Here is a 14465-nt window from a genome sequence, read left to right on the forward strand (position 1 = left end):
TTATGTGCTGTAATCTGAGGTTAACAATGTATTACTGATTTATGTTCACAATTAGCACCTTCTCTGGAGGAGGACAGAGCTTTTTGATTATGTGAGTGTGGGTTTTTTTGGTTTTTTTTGATTGGTTGGTTTTTTGTTGTAATATTTATTACTCTTTAGTTATACAATCACTTACTGCTTCTGTTGTTGGTTTCCACTGGTTTCATGATAATACAGTGTTGGTGGCAAAAAGATAAAGGACAGCATGGACAAGTTGAGTCTATTTTTTCTTATATTTGCCTCTGACTGGAGAAATACTCCTAAATTGCTGTTTTATTTATTATAACTACTAACATTTTTCAGAGCAATAGAAACTCTCCACTTTTTGAAGACTTCTCTTATCCCTACTGCTATCAGATCTTACGTTCCTCTGGGGACTGAAGCTCATTCGTTGTAGTCTTTGGTACTGAATAGCTGTCTTTAGGCATTGGTACCTAAAGGAAATAGCTTTTCCCTTTAGAGTGAGTTAATCTGGTTTTTATTATAATTTAAAGTTGGAAAGGAAGAGAAGATTTGGGCTTCTAAGAATGCAGTAAATCCAATCTTTTAGAGAATGAGAGATCAAACAGAAATATAAGCTATTTGGTCTCCAAGAAGAATTACTATTTGGGCCATGTGGGTGCCAGCAATAGTAGCCACAGCAAACAGCAGTGCCAGAAAAAGAATTGAAAAGCAGCCTCATACATAGATGTTATGAGGCATTTTTCATAGAAATATCCTTTCTAGGTATTGATATTTGACTGTTAAATGTTGCCAGACATGCCCTGTAGTGACAGCAGATGTTGAGCTTATTGTTCTGGTGGATGAGGAAGGTGAGCAAAAATTAAATTGTACATGTTATCAAAAGCATAAAGTATTGCTTATGGTCAGGTTTTACATAGCCTGAAATGTTTTACTTAGATGAGGATTCAAACATAACTTATGCATGTTGAGAGTTTATTCACTTAAATAGTTTCACTGAATAAACAGTAGCAACTCTTGGGTGATATAAAATACATTACTATGAAGAGAATTTACTTGAACAAGCTGAAGGTAATTTGAGGAGGTCAAGGAAGGCTAGTCTACCTTTATATTGTTTAACTATACCTTTTTCTCACTGCACCACTGAAGTGTTGATGGGAATAGTTGTTAGCAATGTTCATCTCCAAACTGATACCGTTCACAGCTTTAATGGAAGGATAAATGTAAATTAAGATTAATTCACGTTCACCATCATTTCCATTACCATGATTGATACATCTCAGCTGTTTGTGTGAAATTTCTATCAGCGGTCTCCTAAAGCTGAATAGGACAGTTGGGCAGGGACCTACCTCTTTTAGGTTCTGTGGAAATGTAGCAGCTGTCCTATGCTGCCATCCCCAGTGGTCTGGAGTCTGCTATGCTTTGCACCATGACAAATTGATCTACTGCAAGAATACAGGAAGAACATGCACTTGCTTTCCAGCTGCAGTTAGGTCCTTTCAGACTCACACATATTTCATTTTCTAAGATTTAGCAGTTCTCTCTGTAGCAGGTTTTTATTTCAGCTTCAGAAAAGCAAGTTCATAACTGTCACGAGAGAGCAGAAAAAACAAGATTCTCCTTACATGTGCATTATTGTAATTAAGTTCATAATCTTTTTTTCTGTCCATCAATTTATACATATCTTCTAAGGGTCAGCTTTCCAAGCAGGTAAACACATCCCATAATGCTGTATTTTATATTTTGAAGCATTTAAAATTACCAGTTCTGATTACATTTGCATGCTGCCTATATGACATACTCTAAGATTACAGATTTTTAAAGAGCATTGCAAACACATCTCACCTAAAAATTAGTATTTTTATACAGTCTTACTGTCTGGAACAGAAATGAAAATGAATGACCATTTTTAAAGGTATTAAAGTCCCCACAGGATGCAGAAATATTCTTAAATGTATTTGGAAGAGTGACTGAACACCTAAAAGACAACAGTGGACTGTTGTCTTTCTTTCTTAAACACTATCAAGAAACAGCCTTTAAGACTTCGACCTAGTGTTTTAGTTGTAACTGTTCAGGAGATTATTGAGACTTGAGTTTTGCAGCAAAACCCACTTAATTTGATAAAGTAGATGTCCTGAACTGAAAATTGAAATTAGTCTCTCTGTTTTCCTGTTATCACTTTTCAATTTTACTATAAGGTATCACTGAAGTTGTCCTCTTTCACAAGCCGAACTATAATTCCCTCTAAAATTAAGGTTTTGTTAATTCACATACAGATTATTTTATCAATAGTGGGTATTTCTTAATACTTTGGAAAAAAAAAAAATAGTTCAAGATATATTCCATCAGGATAGGCATATAACTTGCACAGTTACAAATAATAAAAATTTGAAAAATGCAGTGTGCTGTAGTTCAAATGTTATTCATCCAGAGCTGGTTTGATCAAAGTCCACCATACCGCTGTTTCACATAAGCTTTTGTAATTGTGCAACTGATGTATTAGGTGGTAACTTACTGTCTTATATTATTCTTCAGCTTTTCAAAGCACCTTCCAAATGTTTCATTTTGTATTTTTTTAAAATGCCGCCAATTTGAAGTCAACACCTCTAGAAAAATGAGTTCTTTGAACACTTTCCTCTTGTATATTAAATGTTGTAGTAAGCAAACTGGCATGTAACAGGGTTTAACACTAAAAATGTCAGTTGTCGTACCATAGCTGTTGTATTCATTTTGCACATAGTAATTATTTAGCAGTATAATTGAATGCTGGAAGACAACAAAAAGATCTGAACTTAAATTTGTGATAGGTTTTTTGTATGTCCTTACATTAGTTTTAGCTGGATCTATATAAGGAGTGTTTTGCTTTGCCTTTTGCAGCTGTTTGAGATCACAGTGCCTCTGTCGCATGGCCCCAAGCCCATCACCGTCAGTTTTGCCAATCACACGTCGTGCCGGTGCATGTCCAAGCTGGATGTTTACAGACAAGTCCACTCCATCATCAGACGTTCCCTGCCAACAGCACAAACTCAGTGAGTATGAGGCTTGTCTTTCCTTTCACATTAGGAGCAAGACTATATAATTCAGATTTAAAACACTGCCGTGGAGTTGTCACAGCTAAGATAGGCAAGCTATGCATAGCAGTAGCAGAATGCGTTCTGCAAGGGAGCTGCTATTACTTTATACAAAGAGAATTTTACTACATTAACATCACCTTTTTTACCCAGTAGATAAACTGGAGCACGATGATTTAAAACTGAAGAATAGTGTGTGTGGGATTTGCTTGATGAAAGAGCTACAATCAAATTGAGACTGAAAGAAAATATCAGAAAAAGCAATTTCTTTTTTAAAAAAAGCTAAAAATATCTTTGTAAATAATTAGGAGACAACATTTCTCTTTCAATCTGTATTTTCATATTTTAAATGCTTTTTTTAAAGGCTTGTTTTTTAGGAAATCTTTAACATACAAATGTTTTTTGACATCTTCATATGCCAGAGGTGCATGTAAAATAGAATGGAAGGGGAAAATAAAGGGTTTATTGGCATTCCACAGAAGTAGCATATGAATTTTTTTGTGTGTGTTATTTTGAATGAAAAGTGTCACAGAACAATCTGGCATGAGAAATATTTTAAGATTTTGAGCTGGTTTTTTTTTTAAGTTATTTAAACACTTGAAGATCTCCTTCCTTAATTTAGAGGTCTGAGTGATGATTTTATGATGTATAAATATTTAGGAGGTCAAAAGTACTAACAGTTGCTTTGAGGAAGAATCAATAACTAGAAGCCAAACTGGAATGAATTAACATTTTTAATAAGGTGAATGAGTAGAACAAATTTCTCAGAGGTGTTAAGCATTTTCCTCAGTGGTTTCGTTCAGTTTAAGTCTGGAGTTTTCTGATATAGTCCTAAACATAGATTACATTCTATTTTAGTTTAATTTATTTAATTTGTTCATGAAAATATGAATCAGAAACAGTGGCTTGGAAATAAATCCATTAATAATTTGTTTAATTACTTAATAAACAGATTATAAGAAAAAAACAAACCAAAGAGTCAATAAGAAAGTCAAATTATATTGGCTCTCCCCAGCTTCTCAGTGTTTCTAAGTTAAGAGCAGTTGTAATGATCAGTGCAAGAGTTAATTCTAGCCAGTAAACAGCTACCTGTAGTTGAGGGAGGTGAGAGTACAGACACCAGACTTGGACCAGCACTCACAGGTAGCTGTTTCTCCTTGTACCTAAGGAATCACGCTTCAACAGAGGAAAGACAACATAGTACTAGATCAGAATATATATAGGTCTTCTCTACAGTAACTTTCTGGATTTTAGTTTAGAATCCATGGCTCTGTGCAACAAAACAGGCAGGCTGGTTTGTTTTTTTGTTATTGCTTGGTTTGATTTTGTTGGTTTTTAAAGCAGAATTCAACATGTCTGTAAATTATCCATACTATTTCTCAGGCAGAATTGGAAGGCAGGCTGAAGGAAATGTGTGCCAAGTGAGGCAGCGAGAGTGAGATCATTAGTGTAATGAAATCAGGAAACACCAGTTTGATAAAATGTGATGTGAAGCAGGGTGATATTAAACCACAGCAGTCTTTACAAGTGGAGTAATTTAGTGTGTTGAAGGGGAGTGGTCTACTTGAATGATGATTATGGAAGAATGTCCCAGCACCTGCACTTTTGAATGTGTGAGTAATGGTGCTCGGGGGAATGAAAAGTGCATCAAATATATAATATAGGTATTGTCTTGAAAGATTAGTAAGATTATAGAAATACTACAGAAATGAGAATAAATGACACAGCCCGGATGGATGAAGTTAGGCTTGACTTGTTCAAAGATGTAATGTCAGCTGTGGTGATACAGAAATTGCAAGCAAGGAAGATGAGATAATACACATAAATATTCTATCTCTGATTCACCAGATAGCTCAGTTCGCTCATTCTTTTTTTAAAAGGCAGCAGCTGCTGTTTGGATTTTTTTGCTTTCTTTTGTACCACTACCTTGGCTGCAAACTGTAAAAGGAAAAGAGGACTGAAGTGTTAATTTGGTTATTGGCTTTCTTTTTAAAGTGAAGAGGCATCACTGCTGAAGACAAATCTTTACGTTCGAGAAGGCTGGCCAGAATGAGTAACTGAGGAGAAAATCTCAGCTAGTGGCACATAATTTTCACATAAAGACATTAAGTGGATTCTGATAAACTGATTTTATTTTCTAAAGTTTTGCCTACAGCATTAATTCAGAAACTATTATCTGCTGTCTTTTGACATCTTAAATTTGAAAATATTTTTGTACTACAAAAAACGACATGGAGAATGATGCCTGTTACTACGCAGTATCTGGCATGTGAAGAATTTTTATACTCTTCTATATTAGGCTTATGTTCTAGGGTTAGGTCTGTTTCCAAACAACATCAGCAAAGTACAAATATCAGCTTCTAGAAGGTGGAGCTAAAACTTGAAATGTGAGAATGTTTCTTCAACAAATGGTTGAAAATCTCTATAGTGGGGAAAACCTTTAGTAACAGATTTGACAGGAATAAAAATAAAATTATGAATGAGCTGACACTTAGGAAGATATTTGCAGTGGAGAGAAGCTAAAGCAAACAACAGCTAAAATAGATTTTTCTTTTTCTCCTTGAGTTCTTATGGTAGTAAATCAACAGCATTTTTAATTTGACAGGTGTCATGTGGCAAACAAGACCTGTCCGAAAAATCATATTTGGAATAACCAAATTTGCAGATGTTTGTCACAGCATGATTTTGGCTTCTCTTCTCACCTTGGAGATTCTGGTAAGCACTTTCCATTAAACCATCAAATGTCATCCTAAAGACAAGAAGTTGTAGTAATTATTTGTATACTTTTTCTGTATCAATGCAACTACCGGTTGTTGCCTGTCCTTTGACATATGCTTGTTTTTGAAACACCATAAAAAGTGTGGATTTGCTCATTTCTTCACATAAAAATAGGTGACAGAGTAGATGCAAAATTCTGGTACTAGTGCAACTTCTCTGCTGCTTTTCTAGACACATCTGAAGGATTCCATATTTGTGGACCAAACAAGGAGCTGGATGAAGAAACCTGTCAATGTGTCTGCAAAGGAGGCGTACGGCCCTCGAGCTGTGGACCTCACAAAGAGTTAGACAGATCATCGTGTCAGTGCATGTGCAAAAACAAACTTATCCCTGCTTCCTGCGGGCCCAACAAGGAATTTGATGAAGAAAAGTGCCAGTGTGTATGTAAAAAGACCTGTCCTAGACATCAGCCGCTAAATCCTGCAAAATGCGTCTGTGAATGTATAGAATCTCCCAATAAATGCTTCTTGAAAGGAAAAAGGTTCCATCACCAGACATGCAGGTAAAACCTCAGTTTTTATTTCTTTCATTGTGTTCAAGGCCTAAAATTTTGGGTTGTGACATCAGCTGTTTTGTTGATTTTCTTCGTAGTCAAGTAAATAGTAAGCCTGGCATCAATTCAGTTTCATCTTCTATGATTTCTATAATCTCTAAGAGAAAGCTACTAGGCATAATAATCATTCTAAAGCATGTTTAGTTTCTAGTACTCTTATGACTGCTTCCTGGAACTTTTCTTCCTTTTCCTTTTTTTTTCCTGATGAAATTGAACTCTAAGTTCAAGCTTGCTATGTCCGATTGTATTTAAAATCACACTCTGTTTTTTTCCAAGAACTGAATATTGCAATTCAAGTACCTCAAATATTCAGATAACTCAAATATTCTAATTAGATTTCAGTGCTTAGTTCTGGAGATAACGTCTTTCATTTCCACCTCCTAGATTTTGGAATCACCTAACTCTGGGTGATTTTTGTGAAAAGGAGACATATATAACTATAAAACAGACTGCCTTCATTCACCATTTAAAATAAAATTTAGTCAGGAAGAAAATTCTGCAATTTCTTTATATACCCCAAGACCTTTTCCTTCCATGACTGCTACACCCATTAGCAGTTTATAAAATGTGAATGACTTTGGTTTATGAGAATCAAACAGTATTATTTTTGCTTTATATATTACGTGATGAAAGTTTTCCTGTAAATTTCTCTTGTAAATTCCTTGAACAAATTTCTTAGTTAATTTTTTTTTTTTTTTACATTTCCTACACAAAATGCCATTTGGAGAAGAAAGATCACTTATTTCTAATATAGGGGAAGTATTTCTATTATATGGATGACAAATAATTCAGGCACTGCAAATGGAAAATAGCAAATTGGAACATTTAAAAAACATTCAGAACTGGAGAAATCAGGCACTTAAGAAGCTAAGAAATGTCATATTAAATATCTGATGTTGATTTCAATATCTCTGTTGATTTAAAGACTTAGTATTTGAGGGAAGTAATTAAGTTCAGCCTTTCTCTGTTGTGTTGTGGTCAAATATGATAAAGAGTTTGAATCACTTTCTCACTTCCAAGGACAGTATGGTACAGGATGCTTTTACCCATTTTCTAAGATGTTTTTCTTTTCTCTTCGAATGCAGAAGGAAAGGTTCGTATATGTTGTTACCCTATACCTATAGAATCAATAGTCCTGTAGATGTCAAGGAAAATAGAGGTGACAATCTCTCCTCTTTAAGAAAAGAGTTAGCATAAATTTCTCACATTTTGGCTCTGTCCAGCACAAACTGTCTCTAAAAAGAATAAAAATCCTGCAACATCCTTTTTATCTCTGAAAGATCCCTTGCTCATTTAAAACAGCATCAATTATACTATTTAATTAATACAATGAAAATATGAAATATATTAATTATACAAATTTATTAAAAATAAATAGAAGTACCACTCTGTTTAGCATTGTGCTAGATGTGTGAGCCCTAGACATGAGCATAATCCTGTAGTCATGTCCTAGATGGCTCCCTGTCCTACAAGCAGTGCTTGTAGCTTCTTGTTTTGAAGCACTCATCTTTTTATGCACTGTACCTAAAATGCCTCTGCCTCTAGTGTTACACCCCGCTTTAGATGAAAAGAATACAACATCATCTACAAAGCACAGGATGGGAAGGGAAAAAAGGCTCTCAGCATACTGCTTTTTAAGGTGATTATGCTGTTTATCAGCCCACAAAGTAGTGTTTCCTCTGTGGAGTTGTTAGACTGCCCACAGTGACAATCTGGGCATTCTGCACAGCAAAATATCACAATTATTGACCATAAAGAGAAAGTTGCTGCTGCTTAGCTCAGCACTACAAATAGTGACTCAAGATGTATCTTAGCTCCAGCGTGCTCAGATTATCCTCATTGAAACAGACCTCTGTCACATGAAACCACTCCGTAAACACCATTCAGACCCAATCTCTTGAAAGACCTGGTCTATTGTTCAGCAGTTTCCTAAGGAAACTACATTTATGTAGTTACAATGACTTTGCTGCTATTCACTCTGTGCTACCACCTCCAAAATTTATTTTGGTCAGTTTTGGCTGGGCCAGATAACTAGGAACTTCATCTGCTAAGCACTTTAGAGGAGGAGAGGGACTTTCTTGCTCTGCTGAATTGTCCCAAATAAGGATAAGACTGAAGTAACCTGACCTTGACTGCTACTAGACACAAACTCACATGGGAGAGGTGCTGTATAGCACTCCCAGCTGCAAGTTGAAGTTCACAAGGAGGCATGAATCCTATACAAAGTGAACTGCTCCTGCTTAGTCTTTGCATGACTGCTTTTCATTGTGTACAGTCATAGGTGTGTGGAAGAGTTTGGATTTGCCTCTTTTTCTTCTTATCTTATTTCATTTTACTGTCATTCAGTACATGAAATGGTCTGAACTTTTCATGGCAGAGACAGCAAAAAGGTGAGTTGAGTGTTTTATCCACTGCATCTCTGTGGAGTACATTTTCCCCAGAACAGATCTACTGCTGGTTGCCTATTCACTCACAATATTAGATCCTTTCACAAACCTTTTTGTTGCCTTTTAGCACTATTTCCAAACCTTTTGGGGAATAGGTCAGTAGGGCTTTGAGAGATTCCCATGAGCTGCTACACTGATTTCAATTATCTATTAAGTGGCACAAAATAATGTTATTCCCTTAGTTACAGAGACCACAGTGGTGAACTAATCTATGAGAAATGACATTGAAAACACTGAGCATGATGTGACTAGTTAATAAATGTCCCATTTGCAGTCTTCCTCATTCCTTATTGCTTTCCTCATTGCCAGATTCATTTGTCGAACTAGACGGTGTGAATTAATCTAACTATAGTGGCACACCTCATATCATAAATTATTGCAGGGCAGTAAATTACTATCCAAAACAAGCACACAACATACTAACTTACTTGCAACAACAGTATGAGTGGCCACAGACCTGAAACAAGAATTACCCAGGGAAGAGGAGAGTGATGTTGCACAATTTAGCCTGCTGTATAGATGTAAGTAAGAGTTATCATAGTACATCATAATATTGGTGTTTCACAAACAGGCACACATTATTTAAGCACAAGTTTTAAGTATAACTGTGCTGAAATTCAAGACATTTACTTTTGTCTTTTGACTCATTGCCAGTGTCTGAAAAAAATCACAGACTTGTACTTTGTCTCCATTATACACCAGAAAGTATTTTGCATTGTTATTGTAAGGTTATTTTGGGTCAAGTTCTTGTTTTAATAGAAAAATTAAATAGGAAAAGGAAGGGTTCAGGGACGACCAGAGATATTATCTTCGTATAAGTTCTATTTTTCAGTCAAGGAATTGGTCAGGAAAACTTCTGCTGCTACATAGGGAGATGTGATTTGTGGTTCAATGCTGCATTCCTGTTAAACTTATTTTAATCAGGTAGACACTAATTCTGTTCTTTTTCCATTAAGATTTATCAGAAATGTGATAAATAGTCTTTTTCTTCAGAATGCACACAGATGCAATATGAATGTAGGTGTATTCCCACTGGCTCAGAGGCTGACTGTGGGAATTTGCAACCTGAAAGGAAGAATGTTCTCATTTTCCAGATCAGAGCCGCAGTGTAACATATGTAGACAAACCTATTGAAGTAATCAGTAAGATGAGAAACAGTCCTAGGTAGGAGGATGATAGATTTGGTTATCACCTGATTCTGGATTACCACCTCCAATTTGCAGCATGCAGTAGGTTATTAAAAAACAATTTGAGTACGGAAATATATCCTATTTTCAAACTAAAACTTTAAAAAATACTACTCAAGATTAGAATGCGTCTGCAACTATCAGTGTGGTAAAAAAGATTGGTATGTATCTGTTGCAATAGAATAATTTCTCTTCAGTATCATTCGTTATTGTTTCATTGTCTTTTGTGAAGAATTGTTCAACTAAAATTGTTGCAAGAACATAAAAAGTTAAAATTCCAATTTGTAGGAATTAAATATTCCATTGAGAAATGGCAATGTGAAGGCACACAGATTTCTGCTCAAGTTAAATATAAATGATCATGTTATATTAATGCCTGCTTTTTTCCCCCTTTCTTTAGTTGTTACAGACCTCCGTGTACAGTGCGGACGAAACGCTGCGAGGCTGGATTTTACTTTAGTGAAGAAGTGTGCCGCTGTGTACCCACATATTGGAAAAGACCACTTATGAACTAGCGAAGGGAGCACTACTTGCCATGTTGGTGTACATTTTTCCATTAGATCAAAAGAACAGCGGAAACTTTGCTAATATTTGGAATTAAATGTTCACCAGAGACCCTGTGGGGCTTTCAGAGACAGACTCGTGCTTTTCTCAAGATGTGGAAAGCAAATGTAGAAGACAACTGGGGTTCACGTTTTGTAAAGAACTCAATAAGGACTTATTTTCTGTCAATGACCAAACAGCCTAGGTTCTCCTTCTTGTGATTTTTTTTTTTTTTTTTAAGAGATAATGACTATATAATTTATTTCCACTAAAACCATCGTGCAGCATTTCTGTTTATAGCAGTAACAATTGTTAAAGCTCACTGTGATCAATATTTTTATATCATGCAAAGTATGTTTAAAATAAAATGGAAATCATATTATATAATGGTGAGAATGTTTAATCATCAGCCAAAACTGGACCTCAGATTCGGCTCTATTTTCTGGATTCTTAACAGGGGAAGAAGCAATAAGGAAAAAGCACTTTTATGAAGGAAGGCTGCAGACATTTTCTTGTACCTGTTGGGCTTGCCATTTGGAGTACAGTTATACTGAGGGTTTTGTGAGCCAGTGGTATTCTGTCTCTAGAATGAAAATAGCAAAGAAAGTACAATTAATAAAAGGAGAACACTGGGGATTCTGTACATTGCCTAAGTATAAGGACTATGTTTAAAGCACAGCAGCAACTACTCACATTCTAATATATTCATCTCCTATTTTATATCTTGGTTTCATTCCCAAGAAAGAGTATAAAATTATGTCTGTTCAAGGTTATTGGCATGAAAGTGGAAATACCAACACGGCTTTTTATTTAGTGTTACAGGCTACATTATAAATTTTACAGCTAAATCTTTCAAAATGCTTTGATGAGCTTAACCCTTATGTAGTCAATCAGATCTCTTGATCGATGTAAACAGATGCAAATATATTTTGAAGGGGAAAAAATATACTCTAATGGGGACATGAAAGGATTGATACCAGTCTGCTGTGGATTGACACAGTCTCTATATTAAAAAAGCTCTTTCAGAAAATGTGAAATCAGACATCTACAATTTTAAAACAAGGTAAGATTTTTAACTTGCATGGGAAGGCCAATCTATTCAGAATTAAAATAGAAGTTGGAAGGAAGTTCTTTACTTACAGAAACTTTGTTGGGTGCAGAGTAGATCAAGCAAAGCTGCAAAGCAGGAGTTTTGTGACAGGAATGGTCAGATCTGTAAAAAAATTGTGCTGGATCTAAGCAGCTGTTCTTAAAAGAGTTATTAATGAAGTAGTATTACATCCTAGAGCATTGGCCAAGAGGGGTTGCTTTTCTAGATTCTTTGTATTTCATAACTCTTAAAACTGAGTGGAAGTTCCTGTTAGTTACTCAGTTCCCATTGTGGGTTGAGGCAGAGGATGAGAGATACTTTGAGACTTCACACTTTCCACTGTCTGCCTGCTATGCTCAATATTCTTCCTAAGAGGCCAGCTATTCAATATCCAAACAGGATAACAGGGTAAAGTTTAGGCATGCAAATACTGAACAACATCTTTATTGCTATATTGTTTCAGCAATCAAATGCACGTAGAAAAGTGGATGACAATTTAACACTGATGTACAACTTTAGCTGTTATAACAACTCATGCTTCCCATCAGCAGGGTTAGTAGTCACGCAAATCATCAGTGTCTAAATTGGCAATGTTGACATAATAGCTAGAGTTTAACGATCAAACTTAATTCAGTATTCAAAAATATCCAAGCATCCACTTCAGTAGGGTTACCTGCTTGAAGGAAGCCTAAAATACCTTAAAAAATAATTAAATAAATTAAATTACTGCTGTGACTCCAATTGGCAAACTTAAAACCGCTACACTTTTATAAAGACTTGAGGAAAAAAAAAACAGCACTGTAGGTGAAGATTTTAAATTTCTATCCCAGCCCAATACAGAAGAGAGACAGTGAAGAGAAAGACAAACAAAATCTGGTACCAGGAACAGAGCCTAAGTAAACAGGTATCTAACTAACAGATCAAAAATGTACTTGTGGTTATAAAGGAGAAGGGCATAAGTGAAGGCAGAACAAAATCTACATTTCATCAAGTAATTCTACATAGATTTTAAAGAGTGCATGTTAAAATGCCATGCAAATAAAAAAGAGCAAACTCTACTAAACTGACCAACGATCATATGTCTACATTTTTTAAAGGCTTCATGAAAACAGCTAATAAACCCATTGTGGCTAAGCAGGTACTTGCATTTCTACTGAGTGAGCATACCATACTCCAAAATGGTAAAACCCATCTGAGTAGGGAAGGGAAGACAGGAAGTTCAAAAATGAGACCAATGAACAAGAAGCTTCAACTTTATCACAAACACCAATGAAAGAATTACTTTCTTGAATGCATGTTTTTTCTGGTTCTTAAATTTCCAAGTATTGAGACTTTTGGGCGTAAATTATGCCAGTCTAAGTAAAATAAGATTTATAGAGAGCAAATTCCTGAATTGTAAAAGTTACCATAAAATCAGGTTTACATCTGAGCAAAGTGACTAGTTAACCATTCTCAAAATTATGCAGATGCACAGAATAATACATACAAGCAGTTGGAAACATTTTCTGATAATCAGAATCTCCAGTTCTACTTTCCATAAACATAGTGTTATAAAAATGCATTATGTGTGATACAAACATCAGAATTATTATCATTACTATTGGATAGACTCTGCAGATTCCATGTGATAAATATTATCCCTTTTATCTCCATATTGTCGTTAAATAATCTGTAGAACAGATCTTCCTTGCATTTATTACATAAAGTAGCTTATGGGTCTACACCATTTTCTGTTTTGAAGTGATACGTGATTATGATCTCTTTGAAATTTTCATCTTCATTTCAAACCTTGATAGTCTTAAAAATATGTAAAAACAGGTTATACTTACAAGGAGATTTGAAAAGATAGATGATAATTCTATATGCAAGTTATTCTGCACTAACTCCAAATAAAAAGCTTTTATTGTTATTTATCTAAAATCCCTGTACCTTGTACAAAAATTACAAGGTGGCTGGGAGAGGGAGGGTGCAGTAAATCACACTTAATAGTAAACAGACTTACGCTTGCATTTCATCAGGAATTTACAGCAGTTTCTGTAGTCTTTCAATACTGAACTCTAGGGAGACCATAAATTAAGCAGGGTAAGCCCTTTTTACCTGCACTACCAGAAGGACATACTATTTACAGTGAGAGTGCTGTTAGTCAGCTGACATGTTTGTTTAATTCATGCTGAACAAGTTGATAGTAAATCAGGTCTCTCAGCTCTATTTGAAAGACCAGCATGAAATCTTGCACATGTACTGTATCATCTTGAAAGGCTTAGTGATAGGATTGCTTTCAGTATTCTCATTTTCAGTCTTTAGATCTCAGTTACAATTCCAGCTGCCCTTGAATTTTAGCATATCCCATTTTTTTGAAGCATAACCAGCTATCACATCTATGCCAAAAGACAGGAATGGGATAATTTATGCAGTCACTAAGCTAGTCAACAGATTAGTCTGAAGAATAGAATGTGTTCTTTTAAATATTATTTATTTTGATATTTAATTTAAGGATATATTCTAAAAAAATAGTGATATAATTATATTTAATTTTGCATCATTTGGAGGTACAAATGGTTGCTGTCAGGTAGAAAAGTTTAAACGTGGCCAATTCTGAATTTTCAGAATGTTTTAACTTAGAAAATTTAGGAATTCTTTATAGGTTTTTTGCTTCCTCGAACAAATAAAAATAATGGTTGATAATTTATTTAATAGCTTCTTTTTGTTCTCTTTCTCTTTTCCTCTTGCATTGCAGAAAAAACTATGGGAAAGAACAGAGGACAACCTTCTAACTGAACGATGAAATAATAAGAT

General features: G+C 35.1%; 1 protein-coding gene across 5 annotated transcripts in view; it reads left to right on the top strand.

The window, feature by feature from the left end:
* Positions 1-11028, top strand: part of VEGFC (vascular endothelial growth factor C) — a 69668-nt gene extending 58640 nt beyond the window's left edge. For 4 of the 5 annotated variants that reach the window (XM_088056535.1, XM_088056534.1, XM_088056536.1 and 1 more), the window contains exons 4-7: positions 2878-3029; positions 5677-5786; positions 6021-6351; positions 10437-11027. In XM_088056535.1, coding sequence (XP_087912661.1) covers positions 2878-3029; positions 5677-5786; positions 6021-6351; positions 10437-10551 — 708 coding nt within the window. In that variant the 3' untranslated portion in view covers positions 10552-11027. Of the gene's footprint in view, positions 1-2877; positions 3030-5676; positions 5787-6020; positions 6352-10436 lie in introns of all 5 variants that reach the window. The other variant, XM_005517641.3, reaches the window with a different exon arrangement.
* Positions 11029-14465: the final 3437 nt, after the last annotated feature.

Source organism: Pseudopodoces humilis, chromosome 6 (assembly GCF_049639895.1).
Source record: "Pseudopodoces humilis isolate 2021_Gansu_Grassland_sample_001 chromosome 6, ASM4963989v1, whole genome shotgun sequence".
In the NCBI taxonomy this organism is placed as follows: domain Eukaryota; kingdom Metazoa; phylum Chordata; class Aves; order Passeriformes; family Paridae; genus Pseudopodoces; species Pseudopodoces humilis.